Source organism: Salvelinus alpinus, chromosome 11 (genome assembly GCF_045679555.1).
Source record: "Salvelinus alpinus chromosome 11, SLU_Salpinus.1, whole genome shotgun sequence".
NCBI classification, from domain to species: domain Eukaryota; kingdom Metazoa; phylum Chordata; class Actinopteri; order Salmoniformes; family Salmonidae; genus Salvelinus; species Salvelinus alpinus.
Window position 1 is genome coordinate 50,722,718 of NC_092096.1, and position 18,629 is coordinate 50,741,346.

Consider the following 18,629-nt stretch of genomic DNA (forward strand, 5'->3'; position numbering starts at 1 on the left):
GTCCTGCAGATGGTAGTAAATTAAAGTCACTGTGATCATAACGAGATGATAAACAGTATCATTGCCATAGGACTCATTGATCAAACAAACAAGCAGCTATTTTTTAGATGCAGTTTGATCTCCATTTCTACAAGGTTCTACAAATATAATTTATACAGTATTTATTTGGTTAGTTTCCACACCGAAAAATAATAACTTGATCAGACAGTAATATGTTTTATTATACAAGGTCAGACGTTTACTGTTATTCAATATCCTTTATTTCAGGGACCACAATTCCTATCTGTTTCATGATATCCTTTTCAGATTTCCACTTTTAGTAAAAGTCACTGTCATCATCATCAATGTCATAATCTATCACTTGTATTTCATCTTCTTTCTTCAATGTTTCCCTCTCTTCCTCCTCTTGCTCCTTATCTTCCTCCTTCTCGTCATTCTCTTCATCCTTCTTGGTCTCTTGATCTCTCTTCTGGCGATAGTCCCAGTATATCCCAGTCAAAGTCTTTGCTGCTTCCAGAGAGACTTTGAGTTTTCCCATCACCTCTTTCTCTACATCCACACTGACAACTATTTAGGGAGAGAGAGAGAGCGAGAGAGAGGGGGAGATGGAGAGAAGGAGAGAGGAAGAGAAAGAGGAGTGGTAGAGATAGAGGGGTGAGTAGAGTAAGAAATGCAGTGCATAAGGGAGGAAAAATGATAGAATATGTCACAGAAATATTTACAACAATAGAAATATAGAATCTCACTGTCGATCTGCCGCTCGGTGATGTCATTCCCTGTCAGCAGCAGTTCCTGTAAGTCCAGGAAAGCGTGGCCAACGTCGGTACACTCCTCGTCATCGTCATCATCATCATCCATTGGCTCGTTGACCACTGTGAACTTCAACCTGGGTAGACACACATTATAGCATGCATTGACTCTATTGAAAATGGCACATACACATTCATGGGTATCATCCAGTGATGGCTGGTGGCACTTTAGATTGGGGTCATAGTAATGGTCATAGTAATGGCTGTAAAGGAATGAATGGAACGGTATCAAACACACATGTGTATGATACCATTACATTCATTACATTCCAGCCATGACTATTTTTTCTCTCTCTCTCTCTCTCTCTCTCTCTCTCTCTCTCTCTCTCTCTCTCTCTCTCTCTCTCTCTCTCACTCACTCACTCACTCACTCACTCACTCACTCACTCACTCACTCACTCACTCACTCACTCACTCACTCACTCACTCACTCACTCACTCACCTGCCCTGGTTTGGGTCAGTTCCCTCCAGCATGGTGTACAGGTACTGTCTTAGTGGGGCTGCCTCAGAGCTGTCCACATAGATGACTGGGAGAATGAGGGAAATAAAGAATATATGGTGAGACAGGGAATTTGAGCATCAACACCTACACCCGTCCAAACACACACAGACACACCTCGTGTGAAGTTGTAATGTATCTCCTCCCCGTCCGATGGTTTACGGAGGGACATGGGTGTCTCTGTGGTTTCCATGGGAACTCCCAGGAGGCGGTACTCCACATAGACGCGCTGCACTGACTCATCGAGAGCCACTCGGGAGGTGGGCTCAAAAGAGAGAGAGAGAATCTCCACTCTCAACTTGTCTCCCTGAAACACAGAAATAAAGATTTAAAGGAAATTTGAGAAAAATGTAAGATGTCTATTTTCTATTTTTCTCATTCTCACCTTAATCAATCAGTTGGTCACCAGACCCAATCGATTGATACATTGATTGATTGATTCTTACCTTTCTGATTCTCCTTGAAGATGGAGGAACAATGATGACATCACTACGGTTGGAGGTCCTTGATTCTCTGGATTCCATGACCTCACTATCCACTTGGGCTACAGAGGGAAGTAGAACCAATGACTGTTCATGACATCAGGATATTCTTATTCAACTCCAGGACAAGAGTACTTTATTTTTCTTAAATAGGATACAGATAGCACTGTAATGAATGATCACCTTTGTCACTTTTCTCCTCCTGCTCCTCCTCCTCCTCTTCCAAAGACACCTGTTCCAGTGAGGGGATATCCTGAGAGGGAGGAAAAGATAAAGATGTCAAACGTTCACTCTTAACGTATGATGATCAAATCATTATACTGTTTCTCTATTCCTTGCAGTCCTTTTAGTCGTATACAAACCTTTTAAATGTGATCCTGCTTTTGCAATTATTCCCTATAATTTGTTATAATTTTTTTACTTAAAAAAATTATATATATATATATTTTTTTTTAACCTTTATTTAACTAGACAAGTCAGTTAAGAACAAATTCTTATTTACAACGACGGCCAAAACCGGACAACGCTAGGCCAATTGCGCGCCGCTCTATGGCACTCCCAATCACGGCTGGTTGTGATACAGCCTGGATTCGAACCAGGGTGTCTGTAGTGACGCCTCTAGCACTGAGATGCAGTGCCTTAGACCGCTGCGCCACTCGGGAGCCCAATTGTCTTACCTACATGTTAGCATTGCTTATGGCCATTGTCTGCATTCAAATTTCTGCTATACTATCTATATCCACTCACCTTAAAATAACTCTTATCATCGCTGGCGGAACTCCTGGAGGAACGAGCTGAGTCAGGTCGAGATGGGGTCAACTCTGACACAGGCGAACTCTGACCTCTGACCTCAGGTGGCCTCAGAGGGGTCGCCTGCTTCTGGGAGGGCGTGGCTTGACTCGTCCCAGGTGTCAGAAGGAGTGTGGCAGGTGATCTAAGAGGCGTGACCCGTTTTCTCGCTGGAGACTGGAGGGGTGTGGCGACACTGGGTTCCGGGGAAGTCACAGGTGTGGCTCGCTCTGATTGGGCGTCGGGTTGGGGTAATCGCAGCTTGATTGGTGGAGGACGGGGCTTGGGCTAACAGGTACAGAGAGTGATAACTCAGTATCTCTGAGTTTTTCAAATCTCATAATAGAGCAAATACTTTGTTGCATATTCAGATGATAATGGTTGGTTGTTTGTGTGCAAGTGTGTTCCATACCTGAATGCTGGTCTCTTTTTGTGCAGCAGGTCTGTCCATTCTGGGCTCAACAGCCTTTGACTGAAATAAGGAGAATATAAAGAGAGGTAGAAAAAGGTTGCATGAGCAAGGAGATGCTAACAATTAATGTGACCAGTCTATGTAAAAATGAAATGTGAACCATACCTTCACCCTAGGCTTGGCAATAGGCCTCGGCAGTTCCTCTGCTCTCTCGCTCCTCCTCTCCATCGCTCTCTCCATCCTGTCCATCTCCTTGTGTCTTTGGGTGCTGTCCTCTGGTGGTTGGAAGGGGTAAATCCATCGTATGAACACGCGGACCATCCCCCGCGGACCGCCACCCGTGTCCCTCAGAACATAGTCACCTGAGAGTAAGGAAGGAATTAAAGAAGGAAAGAAGGAAGGAAGGAAGCAAGGTACAGATGGAAGCGAGGTATAGCAGGAAGCATGGCTTCGGGGTGCGACCAAAGTTTCCCCTAGGTACAGATCTAGGATCAGCTTCATGACACAAACTGTTCACACCCCTCTTGTTGACGGAGAGAACATTTTGCAGGTTTAAAGCTTATATCCTGCAATTATATACATTTTGCCATATGATGGAGACTTTTTTTGGTGCATTTTAAATCTAATTTCCTTCAACTCTACACATTTTGTCATGGTGTGCAGAGACAATTTTGCAGATTTAAAGCTAATTTCCTGCAGTTCTACACATTTTGCCATCTCTTATGTGTGTTCATGTGATATTTGAGTCACTCAAACATTATAGCACAATCATTTGGCAAAACAAACGAGTAAAATTTTTTTTTAGCTGACATGGGCTAGTTGATCTGGACATTTCTGACAAGTTATACAGTGAGGAAAAAAAGTATTTGATCCCCTGCTGATTTTGTACGTTTGTCCACTGACAAAGAAATGATCAGTCTATAATTTTAATGGTAGGTTTATTTGAACAGTGAGAGACAGAAAACAACAAAAAAATCCAGAAAAACGCATGTAAAAAATGTTATAAATTGATTTGCATTTTAATGAGGGAAATAAGTATTTGACCCCTCTGCAAAACATGACTTAGTACTTGGTGGCAAAACCCTTGTTGGCAATCACAGAGGTCAGACGTTTCTTGTAGTTGGCCACCAGGTTTGCACACATCTCAGGAGGAATTTTGTCCCACTCCTCTTTGCAGATCTTCTCCAAGTCATTAAGGTTTCGAGGCTGACGTTTGGCAACTCAAACCTTCAGCTCTCTCCACAGATTTTCTATGGGAGGGGATGGTGTTCTTGGGGTCATAGGCAGCATTCCTCCTCCTCCAAACACGGCGAGTTGAGTTGATGCCAAAGAGCTCCATTTTGGTCTCATCTGACCACAACACTTTCACCCAGTTGTCCTCTGAATCATTCAGATGTTCATTGGCAAACTTCAGACGGGCATGTATATGTGCTTTCTTGAGCAGGGGGACCTTGCGGGCGCTGCAGGATTTCAGTCCTTCACGGCATAATGTGTTACCAATTGTTTTCTTGGTGACTATGGTCCCAGCTGCCTTGAGATCATTGACAAGATCCTCCCGTGTAGTTCTGGGCTGATTCCTCACCGTTATCATGATCATTGCAACTCCACGACGTGAGATCTTGCATGGAGCCCCAGGCCGAGGGAGATTAACAGTTCTTTTGTGTTTCTTCCATTTGCGAATAATCGCACCAACTGTTGTCACCTTCTCACCAAGCTGCTTGGCGATGGTCTTGTAGCCCATTCCAGCCTTGTGTAGGTCTACAATCTTGTCCCTGACATCCTTGGAGAGCTCTTTGGTCTTGGCCATGGTGGAGAGTTTGGAATCTGATTGATTGATTGCTTCTGTGGACAGGTATCTTCTATACAGGTAACAAACTGAGATTAGGAGCACTCCCTTTAAGAGTGTGCTCCTAATCTCAGCTCGTTACCTGTATAAAAGACACCTGGGAGCCAGAAATCTTTCTGATTGAGATGGGGTCAAATATTTATTTCCCTCCTTAAAATGCAAATCAATTTATAAAATTTTTGACATGTGTTTTTCTGGATTTTTGTTGTTGTTATTCTGTCTCTCACTGTTCAAATAACCCTACCATTAAAATTAAAGACTGATCATTTCTTTGTCAGTGGGCAAACATACTAAATCAGCTGGGGATCAAATACTTTTTTCCCTCACTGTAGATAGCTCTCTAAGGTCTGCAATGACTGACATGACAAGAGGAAAACTGCTGATTCACTACCCAGTTTTAAAATTGCACCTTGTGCATTCAACGATTACAACTTTCAGGAGTAAGCTGAAAGCCCGACTGAGTTCCATAGGGGGGGCACCGTTTGGGAACCACAGACCTTTAGGATGAGTCACCTGAGAGGTCAGAGCATGAAGGTGAGACATACTTTTTATTTCTATGAATCAATATGATCTATTTTGTCTTTAACAATGTGATGAGTTTAAGGGTTTGCAGGGTTTTACTCCAGCTCAGCACTAAGGTTCCATGACGGATCAAATCAAGGGCACCCTGTAGCTCTACAGAATTGGTGATAGATAGGGTAGGATTACGGTTGATGACAACTGTCATTTTCTCACCTCTGATAGGTTGTCCTGCTGCCAGCGGGCGGAGTGGTATGGGTGTCTTGGCCAGGTAAGCAGGTGGAGTCTGATCATCATTGTCATCGAACACATAGACCCAGAGACTGCCCCCTCTTAGGTACTCCAGAACGTCAGTGGTCACGGCCAGAGGGTAGCTGACCGTGTCGTTGAACAGTGGGTTGGCGCTGCACGGTATTGTGGGGGAAGCGTGAGGCGGCAGGTCGTAGAGACGGTACACGAGGTAGGAGTCCGGAAGTAGTTCCGGCCAGCGGGCTCTTAGACCCACGCAATGCTCTAGCACCACCTCCAGCTCGTTGGGTATACCTCCGCCATAGTCAAATAGCTCCTGCTGTAGTGGAAAATAACATTGTGCACTGCATGAATTCAACCACCCAGTGAATCTTTGGTCTTTTAAGAGCAGAGCTAGGCTTACAATATTCCAGTAACTTTCCCCCAAATTCCCAGGTTTTACAGAAATCCCAGTTAGAAGATTCCTGGAATCAGGAGGGAATAAGCTGGATATCAGGACATCTTCCAAGTAGGATTTCTATAAAACCTGGGGATTTTAAATGACAGACCTGTTGTAAAATTGTCTCAGTAGCCTACCTCGCGCACACTGTCCTCCAAGCCTAGACCTCTCTGGGCCCAGATGGGGCTCCACTGTCTCTGTGGACTGATGGTCCTTCTGTCCATCAGTCTGTCTGTCATTCTGTCTGCTCCTCTCTCTATCCGTCTGTCTGCTCCTCTCTCTGTCATTCTGTCCGTTCCTCTCTCTATCAGTGTGTCCATGGGCTCCGCAGGAGGGAAGAGACGCATCCAAAAGTCCAGGATCCCTATGACATCTCCCTCAGAGCCTTCAAGGGATAATAGGTGAGTCTCAATGATGGGCGCAATCATACTGGTTTACACAGTATGTCATATTACTGGTATACTGTATATCTAATGTTTCAGTTCTACTGGCCCACATTTGCATGGCCTCGCATAGTGTCTGCTAATAATGATGCACATTAGAACACATAAATAATAAATTGTGGCTATAACAATGGTTGATCCATGATAGCTGAAACCGTTGTTGCTGCAATATAATGACACCAGGTGATGCTAAGACTTACCTGCGATGTTGACTCGTCCGCTCACCCGCTCCCCTCTCCTCTCTACCGCTCCAACCAGTGGCACCTGCGCCCCCCCTCGGGTCAAGAAACGCACCCCTCCCAATGCCTGGTGCAGCTCCACCAGCACCCCTCCCCCCTGACCCCCCAGCCTCCCCAAATCACGAGCAGAGAGTGGGTACTTCGATGTGAATCCGTAGTTGGGTTGCCCTCCCGAAACCAGGGGTGTGGAGTGCATTTCAAAGTCCAGGAGGGCGTAGGTGCAAAAGGTCACAACCGCTTCACCTTTTGACCCCGCCCCTTTCCGGGCGCCCCCCATGGTCCGTAGCCCCCCAGGGGTGAAGGCTGCCCCCCTGAGGTGGATCTCCAAAAGGGACTCCCCCGCTCGTAGTTGAGAGAAAGTGGTGTCGTCTTCAATGGGCTGTACCACTTCCTGGTCCCCCCCCGGCCAGGTGTACTGTAGTGGTATGTTCCGTTTGTAGTTCCTAGGGCTGTAGGCTAACTCCTTCAGCTGAGCTTTAAAGAAGAAGAAAAAAAAGTGATTTTAAAGCTTTAGTAGATGACGCTCAATTACATTTTTGATATTAAAGGAATAATTCACTCAAAACTATATTTTTGTATTTTTTTCATTTCTGCCCAAAATGTTTTGCATGTCAGCAGTCAAGTTTTCAAGATATTGGACTTTTAAAAAGAAAAGTGTAACTTGCCACATCATGAAAATGAATCATATGATGCAAAACGCATCATCATTATGATGTGGCAAGTAATGTCGCGTTCACGTGCTAGTCAGAACGAGGAAACTCGTTCAACTTGCTAACTATTGTAGTTATACACTTGCCGCGTTCAATGAATCAGCAAGTCGGAAAGTTCAGAGTTTCCTCGTTCTGACTAGCATGTGAACGCGGCATTAGACTTTGCTTCTTGTAAATCATATATCTTGAAAACTTGACTGCTGACATGCAAAACATTTTGGGACTGTATCAACATTAGACTAATGAAAGAAATACGAAAGATCATTTTTGAGTGGATTATTCCTTTAAAGAATAATTATTTAGATACCATTTGAATGAATTAGTGATATCTTATTCAAACATTGCAAGTCGTCACACTTTATTATAGGGATCACATATTGAGGTACTATGCCCTTATGAGTCCCACATTGAGACCGCTTACTAAGAGTCTGTTTCTTGTGTAACTTGCTCTTATGGCTTACAATGAGGTTATTAAGGATTGGCCGGTAAAACATGACTTGTAATGTTTGAATTAGAAAACACTTAATTGAGACCTAATATATTGCCAATTAAGACATTATAAAGGCCTTAAAAGCTACTAATATACACACTTATAAACTACAAATTAGTGGCTAATATGTGTACCTTCAAATAAAGTGTTGCCACATTCTTCTTACCTTGTAAAGTGTTGATTTGCAAGGCTCTTCTTCCAAGTAGTTTATCTTTCTCCGCTACCCTCCTCTTGGTCTCCCCCCTCTCTCTTTCTGCTCTCTCTATCATTGTGTTCAACTCAGCCTGTGACAGGACAGGAATAGGAAGGAGAACAGAGGAGAGGGGGTTAAGATGGAAGGAAGGAAGGGAAGAGGAGAGTATTGAAGATAACCTTTATAATTACCTTTGTGTGTATGCAAGCGTCCATGCGTGCCTGTGTGTGTGTGTTAATAATAGTAATAATAATAATACATGGGATTTATATATCTCTTTTCAAGGACCCAAAATTGCTTTACAATTATAGAAATTTGAAAGGAAAACAGGTAGGCCTATCTGCCTACCTGCAAATCATTATTGATGCGGTGCTGCAGTAACAGTAAGTCTCTGGTCTTCTGTAATTCTAACACAGTCTCTGCTTGGGATGCCTGGAGGTCCCTCAGCTCTCTGGATGAGTCCTCCACCTTCGCATCAATCCCTAGGAACCGCAGACCCTCACGGCCCTCCTGCTGTAGCCTAAATGTCTACGAAAGGCATTACAAAATGCGCAGTAAGAGAGAACGTTAATAAGGTTTAAAGGACCTCTTATATTGTTGACTCGTTATATTGTCGTTATTTAACTAATCTGAGAAGGCACTAACCTTAATCTGTATCAGGGTTTCACTGAGGTCCTCAACACTCATGTCAAACTCCTGAGAGAAACGGAGGGAGAAAGAAGAAAAAGAAGAGAGAATGGGGAGACATGAAAATCGGAGCAAAACTGTTTTATAACATACAGTATATTATTAAGTTGATATTAACATATTCTTAACATGTTATTCATGTCAATAATAACCTCCCACCTTTGTGACTGAGTCCAGTTTCTCCTGCAGTGATGTCACTTCCTGTCTGTACTGTAGAACTTCCTGTTCCATTCGATCATGTTTTCCTCTAATCGACTCAACGGACTCTATGAAAATTCATATAAAAATTATTGTCAAACAATAGAATAGACTGCCTATGATATTTAGAACACAATTGATACCCAATAAGTCATGAGTGTTTCTAGACCACGTGACCTGACCAGGAAAAACCCTAGGTCCTAGTTATATGCCAGGGCTTTGTCCAAACGGCACCCTATTCCCCATGTAGTAGACTAAAATTGGGAATAGCCAGTGTACCATTTGAGACACAGCCTAGGTCAGGTCACATGGCCAAGAAGAAACTCTTGGCTTTACCAATAAGCAGTACTGAACTTAATCTCTCTCTCCTTCACCTCTCTCCCTCTCCTGTTGTTCCTCTATCCTCTCTTTGTCCCGTTGCAACCTTTCTTTCTCCTCTTCCAGCCTCCCTCGTTCCTCCCTCTCCACTCGCAGAATCTCCTCAAGCCGTTTTATGTCCATCCTCCAGATCTCCTCTTTCTCTCTCTCCCTATCTTTTTCCAGCTCTCTCTCTCTGTCCACCTTCTCCTCCGCATGACTGTGGACAGATAAAGTGCTGAGAAGGAGAGAGAAGGAGAGAGAAAGAGAGCGAGAGCGAGAGCGAGAGAGAGAGAGAGAGAGAGAGAGAGAGAGAGAGAGAGAGAGAGAGAGAGAGAGAGAGAGCGAGCGAGAGAGAGAGATGGGCAGGTGAAGAAAGAGAAAGACAGAAACAGTGTCGGTCCATTTACTATAGTTAATTAATTCCTCACCTCTCCAGGAGTGTATCATAGCTGTCCTTCAGTAGATTCTTCTCTCCTTCCAGGTCTGACACTCTCTCTTGGAACTGAATAGAATAGTATAAAGTTAGAAGTATTTGGCCTTGTATCAATGGGTAGGGAGGGAGAACTTCTACCTACTTCCTCCACCCCTACTTGCAGACTCGTTGCAATACCTCCTCGAGGGCTTGCATAGAAAGAGTGGCAGCGGTGAGCTGTCCCTCCAGTGTCAGCGCTCTCTGTCTCTCTTGTTTCAGCTGTTCACTCAGCTCCTCTACCTTCTCCAGCAATGCCCCCTGGCTCTCCTTCAGTGACCTCTGACCCTTTAGCGGACATATGGAATATTAGACGGTCAATACAAGTTCTTTCATGTTATTGGCTGATTGTTCATAGTTACACTGAAGGTTTCTCTTACTACCTCTTCCAATTGAGCTTCATAAGCCTAGAATGGGGGAGGGGGGGGGGGGAGAGGGAGAGAAACAGGGTCGAGGTTGTCAGTTTCTCATCATGATGAAGTGAAAGAATGGATGAACGAGGTAGAGAGAGCCCCCCACCTCTTGCAACACGTTGAACTTCTCCTGGCTGACACGCAGGGCAGCGCTCTTGTCTGACAGATGCTTCTGCAGGCGGATCATGTCCACATTGTCCTTTATAGTGATCCTGGAGAAGGAAAAGGTCCTCGTTTAGATTCACAACATACTACAGCTCAGAGGTGTGCTAAGAAGTAGGAATGGGTAAGTGTGTGTGTGTGTGTCTGTGTGTGTGTGTGTCTGTGTGTGTGTTTGTTTTTGTGTGTGTGTGTGTGTGTGTGTGTGTGTGTGTGTGTGTGTGTGTGTGTGTGTGTGTGTGTGTGTGTGTGTGTGTGTGTGTGTGTGTGTGTGTGTGTGTGTGTGTGTGTGTGTGTGTGTGTGTGTGTGTGTGTGTGCATGCTTGTGTGTGTGCGCGCATGCTTGTGTGTGTGTGAACTTCCCCCACCTGTGTCCGCCGGCCTGTTGTCTCCTCATCTCTTTCATACTGTCCTCTATCTCTCTCTCCTTCTCCCCAAGTGTGTCTCTCAGGGACTGGGCAGCCTGCTCCAGCTCTGTCACCCTCACCTTCTGGGTCTCGATCACACTGGACCTGCTGGATCAAAGAGGAAAGAAGACGGAGAAATATAGGAGGGAGCGGAAAGAGGAGTAGTTATGCTTCTGCTAAGGTAAGATCACACAGGCCACACAGCAAAGCATTGTCATCTATGGGTCTGTTAGTGTACTGTTAGGAAATTGATGTGGTTTCATAGTAATACCACTTAGAATGAAGCAATGTATTAAATGATGCATGTATTCTAAGTGGTTTGCTTGTGTGGATATTGGAACATAGCCTATGAACCTGCCTCATGGGTTGCTTGCCTAACTACATCAGAGTGGTTTGCAATTATAATGGTTTGTTTTTATGCAGACAGGCAGTCACTCACGGACCTGAGGAACGTATGTCTGTTTAGGAGTGGTACAGTAGTGGAGGGGTGGGAGGGAAGAACGTTGGACGAATGTTGGACATTTGCTTCTCTACTCAACTGTTTTTTTGCTCATGGTCTCTTGCGTGCATACACGCACCCACTCTCTCCCTCTCCCTCTCTCTCTCTCCTTACAATGTCTCTATCGCTCCTCTGGTGTCCTCCAGGCTGAGGCCGTAGCGGGGCGGAGCTGTCTGTGCTGCTTGTCTGACTCCCCCCTGCCCATCCATTCCCCGCCCTGAAAGGAGAAAGGGGGAAAGGTGTCCTGTGTTGAAATGCATATTTCCTTAATTCCTCCATTATGATTGGATCGGTGAAAGCCTACAGAGGATCCACTGGATAGCTTTCACCAATTTAGTCAATCGATCAAATGTATTTTATAAAGCCCTTTTTTACACCAGCAGTAGTCACAAAGTGGTATACAGAAACCCAGCCTAAAACCTCAAAGAGCAAGCAATGCAGATGCAGAAGCACGGTGGCTAGGAAAAACTCCCTAGAAAGGCAGGAATCTAGGAAGAAACCTAGAGAGGAACAAAGCTCTGAGGGGTGGTCACTCCTCTTTTGGCTGTACCAGGTAGAGATTTAGTCATGTCACATCAGTGATGACGTACAGGGAGGGAGGACAATAAATAGAATTTCATAAACAATACTGTGTAGAATTATTTTCACATAGATGACTCAAAATACATGACTCAAAATATCGCTCTATAGTTACACAGACAGCTAAGTACCTCTGAGTCTGTGGTAACTCCGTCCAGGCCCCATGTCCATGATGTGCTGCCTGGCCATGCTGAGTTTGCTCTGCAGTGCCCCCTTCTGGCTCTCTAGGGTGGCCACACGCGCCTCCAGCTCCTGGATCATCTCCTCCATATCCCCCTCCCTGACCCTGGTACCGGCCTCACCCGGACGCCCCTCCCTTAGACGCATCAGCTTGGTGGACATCCTGAGGAGAGAGGACATAGAGGATATACATTGGGTGGTCTGGTTCAGCTGGGTTGTGTTCATTAGGGCACACCGTAGCAAAATGTTATGTAATGCAGAACAAAAAGAAGCGTGTCTCATTGGACAAGTACCTGCGTAGCCTCTGTTCCTGTGTGCGTGTGTGCTGTCTCAGTAGGTTGTTCTCCTCTTGCAGACGGAAACACTGGTCCTCCAGCTGCTCCCTGGGCACCTGGAACACCCTCTGACGGTCTGATGGAGAGGAGGAAGAAAAAGAGGGAAGAAGGAGAGGGAAAATAAGGGAATGGAACAGAGGTGAGGAAAAGTGTGGGGGGAGTGAAAGAGAAAGGGGAGAAAGAGGGGAAAGAGAGAGGGAATAAAGAGAGAAGGAGAGGTGGAAGAAACTGACAGTGAAGAAGAGGAGAAAGAAATGTAATTAAGAGGGATGAAAGAGAGAGGGAAGAAAAAAGAGAGGAAGAGACTAGAGAAGAAAGACAAGAGAAGGAAGAAAGACAAGAGAAGGAAGAAAGATAGAGAAGGGATTAGAGGTGAAAAATTCCCAGAAATAGATACATTGTCATTTTGATCTGTGAGTTCCTGGTTTTGATCTGTGAGTTCCTGGTTTTGTTTGACCTTTTAACTTGAGCACCTGTGGTTTCTTCCATGACCTTCCGTCTCTCACAGAGTCTGGCAAAGGAGAGACAGACAGAAAGCGAAGGAGACAGGGTGTTAAACCACATTGCTTCAATCAAATCTATTTATATCCTGATACTAACATTTGATACGACATGAATGTAAAATGTAAATGCACTGTTTTGTTCAGTTACTCATTTCTTCTGCATTCTTTTCTTCTCTTGTCCCCTCACTCTTCTCCCCCCCCCCCCCCCCCCCCCCCCCATCTCACTCTCCCCCACTCCATCCTTTTTACCTGGTACGGTGGGCATCAGCCCTCCTCTCATCAGCCCTACGTCCCTCACTGGTAGATCCCCTGCTGTCTCGTCCACTGTCAGAGACATGATTGGTCCTAATGAAGGTTCAGCCAATCACAATGCTTCTTTCTATGGAGATGGGGCCCTGGTGGTGATGTCATCACAGAGGATGGGACTGACATCACACGTAGTGGGTCGGTATGATCACAGAATCCTTTTTCTTTTGGTGCTTTCTGATAAACGACAGAATACAATGCAGTAGACTTCCAAATATTATGTTTGTTGTTCCTTACAATAATTTCTGAGCGAGGAGAAAACACACAGATGACTCATACATGACAGACAATAGATCTTAAGAAATATGCCTATTTACTCTGTACTTTTAACATAAATGATAGTAAGGGCCTTACCTTTGAGCATATTACCTCTACTTCACTGACATTTCAAGCCCAGACATTAAGCTGAATTCATTTTACAGCTCATTGAGCACAGCACAGTGTCAGCATGGTAGCTAGCAGTGTTGTCACCTACCTGTTTCGTCACAGTAGCATCCAGGTAATCCAAAACGAAATGTGAAGTTACAGAAGAAGTGTTGATGATGATAAAGTCGATGCTGTTAAATGTTATGATGACGATACCAATTATGAAAATGAAGTAGTTGAGGGTTACATTTGGTCCAGTCACAATCTTCCAGGCACTGTAAGTGTCTCTAACTCAGCTACTATGATAGAGCCCAATATAACTAATCCCTCCCCCCACCTCTCTCTCTCTCTCTCTCTCTCTCTCTCTCTCTCTCTCTCTCTCTCTCTCTCTCTCTCTCTCTCTCTCTCTCTCTCTCTCCCTCCCTCCCTCCCTCCCTCCCTCCCTCCCTCCCTCTGTGTACAGCCTCCAGCCGGTCTCATTTTTTTGTCCCAAATGGCACCCTATTTAGTACACTACTTTTGACCAGAGCCCGATGGACCCTATGTAGAGAATAGGGTGCCATTTTGGACACAGTCTTAGTGTCCCACCTGCTCCTATACTAATCCTATCTCAGTCTTAATCTGATTAGCTAGGCTGAAGGAATGGTCTAGGATGAAGTTAGACACTGGGGTCAGTTTTTAGGTTTTGTCTTAACTGGCTGAGGTTAGGATTAGGAGAGGATAAACTGATCCTAGATATGTACAGACAACTGGGCAAGGAGGAGAGGGTGAGAGGGGGAGAGGAAGAGAGGTGGACAGGGGCACTTGTGGTTATTAGGTGAAGGGGGAGGAGGAGAGAAGTAAAGGAAGAAGGAGGGATACATGACATTAGCAACATGCATGCCCCGCCCACCTGAGGATCTTTCCTTTTCAGCAATCCATTTCCTGTGTTTGAGGGGTGCAAAATCCACTTGTCACCTAATCAGTGGCAACCCGTCATTAACGGCAGGTGGGGCAGAACCTGTTTTGAGCCCCACATTTTTAGCAAAAAAAGTAGAAATATTAATACGTGACACATATCAGTTCGCAAACAATGTAAAAACATATATATCATTGAGTTAATAAAGCCGCAAACAAACATGGTCTCTTTTTTGTTTTCTTGAGTAAGGCAGCTCCAAAATGCAGGTGTTTCAGCCTAACTCTTTCTGTGGTGGTGGGGCAAGCCAGCAGAAAATACGGAGCGTTGCGCCGTGATTGGCTCAGTGTTCTGTCACTGGGGACACTACGTCACTGCAAAGTCTAAGGGTAGACATAGAAAATTCTAGCTCTTTGGGAGCTGCCATAGAGTTACATTAGAAGGTCATTGGCCACAGATAAAATGATGTCAAATCACGTTATATGTACAGTAGCTTCGATTGGACTGATCATGTCAACATCATACTTTCAAAACCTTAGCTAGCAGTCATCATCATGAATAAAGTCAACAATCTACTGGCAAATCCTTTTCAATCCTTGTCATATGAGGATAAATAATGAAGAGAAATTATAGATAAAACGTATCATGGACATAAACATTACACAACAAGTTGGAAATCGCAAATTCAACAATGAGTGGTTTGGAAGGAAGTGAACACAGCTCCAAAAATGTATTGTATGCTGCTGCATAAATGATGTAATATGTCAGGGAGATACAGTGAGGGAAAAAAGTATTTGATCCCCTGCTGATTTTGTACGTTTGCCCACTGACAAAGAAATTATCAGTCTGTAATTTTAATGGTAGGTTTATTTGAACAGTGAGAGACAGAATATCAACAAAAAAATCCAGAAAAACGCATGTCAAAAATTTTATAAATTGATTTGCATTTTAATGAGGGAAATAAGTATTTGACCCCTCTGCAAAACATGACTTAGTACTTGGTGGCAAAACCCTTGTTGGCAATCACAGAGGTCAGATGTTTCTTGTAGTTGGCCACCAGGTTTGCACACATCTCAGGAGAGATTTTGTCCCACTCCTCTTTGCAGATCTTCTTCAAGTCATTAAGGTTTCGAGACTGACGTTTGGCAACTCGAACCTTCAGCTCCCTCCACAGATTTTCTATGGGATTAAGGTCTGGAGACTGGCTAGGCCACTCCAGGACCTTAATGTGCTTTGTCTTGAGCCACTCCTTTGTTGCCTTGGCCGTGTGTTTTGGGTCATTGTCATGCTGGAATACCCATCCACGACCCATTTTCAATACCCTGGCTGAGGGAAGGAGGTTTTCACCCAAGATTTGACGGTAGATGGCCCCGTCCATCGTCCCTTTGATGCGGTGAAGTTGTCCTGTCCCCTTAGCAGAAAAACACCCCCAAAGCATAATGTTTCCACCGCCATGTTTGACGGTGGGGATGGTTTCTTGGGGTCATAGGCAGCATTCCTCCTCCTCCAAACACAGCAAGTTGAGTTGATGCCAAAGAACTCCATTTTGGTCTCATCTGACCACAACACGTTCACCCAGTTGTCCTCTGAATCATTCAGATGTTCATTGGCAAACTTCAGACGGGCATGTATATGTTCTTTCTTGAGCAGGGGGACCTTGCGGGCGCTGCAGGATTTCAGTCCTTCACGGCGTAGTGTGTTACCAATTGTTTTCTTGGTGACTATGGTCCCAGCTGCCTTGAGATCATTGACAAGATCCTCCTGTGTAGTTCTGGGCTGATTCCTCACCATTCTCATGATCATTGCAACTCCACGAGGTGAGATCTTGCATGGAGCCCTAGGCCAAGGGAGTTTGACAGTTCTTTTGTGTTTCTTCCATTTGCGAATAATCGCACCAACTGTTGTCACCTTCTCACCAAGCTGCTTGGCAATGGTCTTGTAGCCCATTCCAGCCTTGTGTAGATCTACAATCTTGTCCCTGATATCCTTGGAGAGCTCTTTGGTCTTGGCCATGGTGGAGAGTTTGGAATCTGATTGATTGATTGCTTCTGTGGACAGGTGTCTTTTATACAGGTAAGAAACTGAGATTAGGAGCACTCCCTTTAAGAGTGTGCTCCTAATCTCAGCTCGTTACCTGTATGAAAGACACCTGGGAGCCAGAAATCTTTCTGATTGAGAGGGGGTCAAATACTTATTTCCCTCATTAAAATGCAAATCAATTTATAACGTTTTTGACATGCGTTTTTCTGGATTTTTTTGTTGTTATTCTGTCTCTCACTGTTCAAATAAACCTACCATTAAAATTATAGACTGATCATTTCTTTGTCAGTGGGCAAACGTACAAAATCAGCAGGGGATCAAATACTTTTTTCCCTCACTGTATGTATACCGTAGCAAGGAAAGTAATACTAAGTGTATGTCAAAATAAATCAACTGTACATTTCGGTGTTCCTCAAGGTTCCGTTTTAGGACCACTATTGTTTTCACTATATATTTTACCTCTTGGGGATGTTATTCGAAAACATAATGTTAACTTTCACTGCTATGCGGATGACACACAGCTGTACATTTCAATGAAACATGGTGAAGCCCCAAAATTGCCCTCGCTAGAAGCCTGTGTTTCAGACATAAGGAAGTGGATGGCTGAAAACTTTCTACTTTTAAACTCGGACAAAACAGAGATGCTTGTTCTAGGTCCTTCTTCTGTTAAATCTGACAATTCATCTTGATGGTTGTAAAGTCGTCTCAAATAAAACTGTGAAGGACCTCGGCGTTACTCTTGACCCTGATCTCTCTTTTGACGAACATATCAAGACTGTTTCAAGGACAATCTACGTAACATTGCAAAAATCAGAAATTTTCTGTCCAAAAATGATGCAGAAAAATTAATCCATGCATTTGTTACTTCTAGGTTAGACTACTGCAATGCTCTACTTTCCGGCTACCCGGATAAAGCACTAAATAAACTTCAGTTAGTGCTAAATACGGCTGCTAGAATCCTGACTAGAACCAAGAAATTTGATCATATTACTCCAGTGCTAGCTTCCCTACACTGGCTTCCTGTTAAGGCAAGGGCTGATTTCAAGGTTTTACTGTTAACCTATAAAGCGTTACATGGGCTTGCTCCTACCTATCTTTCCGAGTTGGTCCTGCCGTACATACCAATACGTACGCTACGGTCACAAGACGCAGGCCTCCTAATTGTCCCTAGAATTTCTAAGCAAACAGCGGGAGGCAGGGCTTTCTCCTATAGATCTCCATTTTTATGGAACAGTCTGCCTACCCATGTGAGAGACGCAGACTCGGTCTCAACCTTTAAGTCTTTACTGAAGACTTATCTCTTCAGTAGGTCATATGATTGAGTGTAGTCTGGCCCAGGAGTGTGAAGGTGAACGGAAAGGCTCTGGAGCAACGAACCGCCCTTGCTGTCTCTGCCAGGCCGGTTCCCCTCTCTCCACTGGGATTCTCTACCTCTAACCCTGTTACAGGGGCTGAGTCACTGGCTTGCTGGTGCTCTTTCATGCCGTCCCTAGGAGGGGTGCGTCACTTGAGTGGGTTGAGTTACTGACGTGATCTTCCTGTCTGGGTTGGCGCCCCCCCTTGGTTTGTGCTGTGGTGGAGACCTTTGTGGGCTATACTCGGCCTTGTCTCAGGATTGTAAGTTGGTGGTTGAGGATTTCCCTCTAGTGGTGCGGGGGCTGTGCTTTGGCAAAGTGGGTGGGGTTATATCCTTCCTGTTTGGCCCTGTCCGGGGGTTTCTTCGGATGGGGCCACAGTGTCTCCTGACCGCTCCTGTCTCAGCCTCCAGTATTTATGCTGCAGTAGTTTATGTGTCGGGGGGCTAGGGTCAGTTGGTTACCTGGAGTACTTCTCCTGTCTTATCCAGTGTCCTGTGTGAATTTAAGTATGCTCTCTCTAATTCTCTCGTTCTCTCTTTCTCTCTGAGAACCTGAGCCCTAGGACCATACGTCAGGACTACCGGGCATGATGACACCTTGCTGTCCCCAGTCCGCCTGGCCTTGCTGCTATTCCAGTTTCAACTGTTCTGCCTGCGGTTACGGAACCCCTACCTGTCCCAGACCTGCTGTTTTCAACTCTTAATGATCGGCTATGAAAAGCCAACTGAGATTTATTCCTGATTATTATTTGACCA

General features: G+C 44.7%; 1 protein-coding gene across 1 annotated transcript; it reads right to left on the bottom strand.

Moving 5' to 3' along the window:
• Positions 1 to 200: 200 nt before the first annotated feature.
• rpgrip1 (RPGR interacting protein 1) lies at positions 201 to 13,787 on the bottom strand. Its single transcript, XM_071333386.1, has 27 exons — positions 13,159 to 13,787; positions 12,864 to 12,917; positions 12,365 to 12,482; positions 12,023 to 12,234; positions 11,427 to 11,529; positions 10,775 to 10,921; positions 10,354 to 10,459; positions 10,218 to 10,241; positions 9,976 to 10,122; positions 9,794 to 9,867; positions 9,380 to 9,600; positions 8,967 to 9,073; positions 8,766 to 8,816; positions 8,469 to 8,648; positions 8,094 to 8,211; positions 6,689 to 7,201; positions 6,183 to 6,430; positions 5,574 to 5,925; positions 3,158 to 3,354; positions 2,993 to 3,052; positions 2,539 to 2,868; positions 1,975 to 2,044; positions 1,756 to 1,853; positions 1,427 to 1,616; positions 1,253 to 1,337; positions 747 to 886; positions 201 to 567 (listed from the first exon to the last, which is right to left on the bottom strand). The coding sequence occupies exons 1-27, from the start codon at positions 13,244 to 13,246 to the stop codon at positions 317 to 319; spliced, it is 4,284 nt and encodes a 1,427-aa protein (XP_071189487.1). The 5' UTR covers positions 13,247 to 13,787; the 3' UTR covers positions 201 to 316.
• Between the last annotated feature and the right edge of the window lie 4,842 nt (positions 13,788 to 18,629).

Excerpts from the sequence above, each read along its gene's own strand:
- rpgrip1 (XM_071333386.1), bottom strand. The coding sequence starts at position 13,246 with ATGTCTCTGACAGTGGACGAGACAGCAGGGGATCTACCAGTGAGGGAC. Across the intron at positions 8,212-8,468 it reads GCATCAATAATGATTTGCAG|GCTGAGTTGAACACAATGAT; the intron begins GTAGGCAGATAG and ends GTCCTGTCACAG. Across the intron at positions 2,045-2,538 it reads ATGATAAGAGTTATTTTAAG|GATATCCCCTCACTGGAACA; the intron begins GTGAGTGGATAT and ends CCTCCCTCTCAG.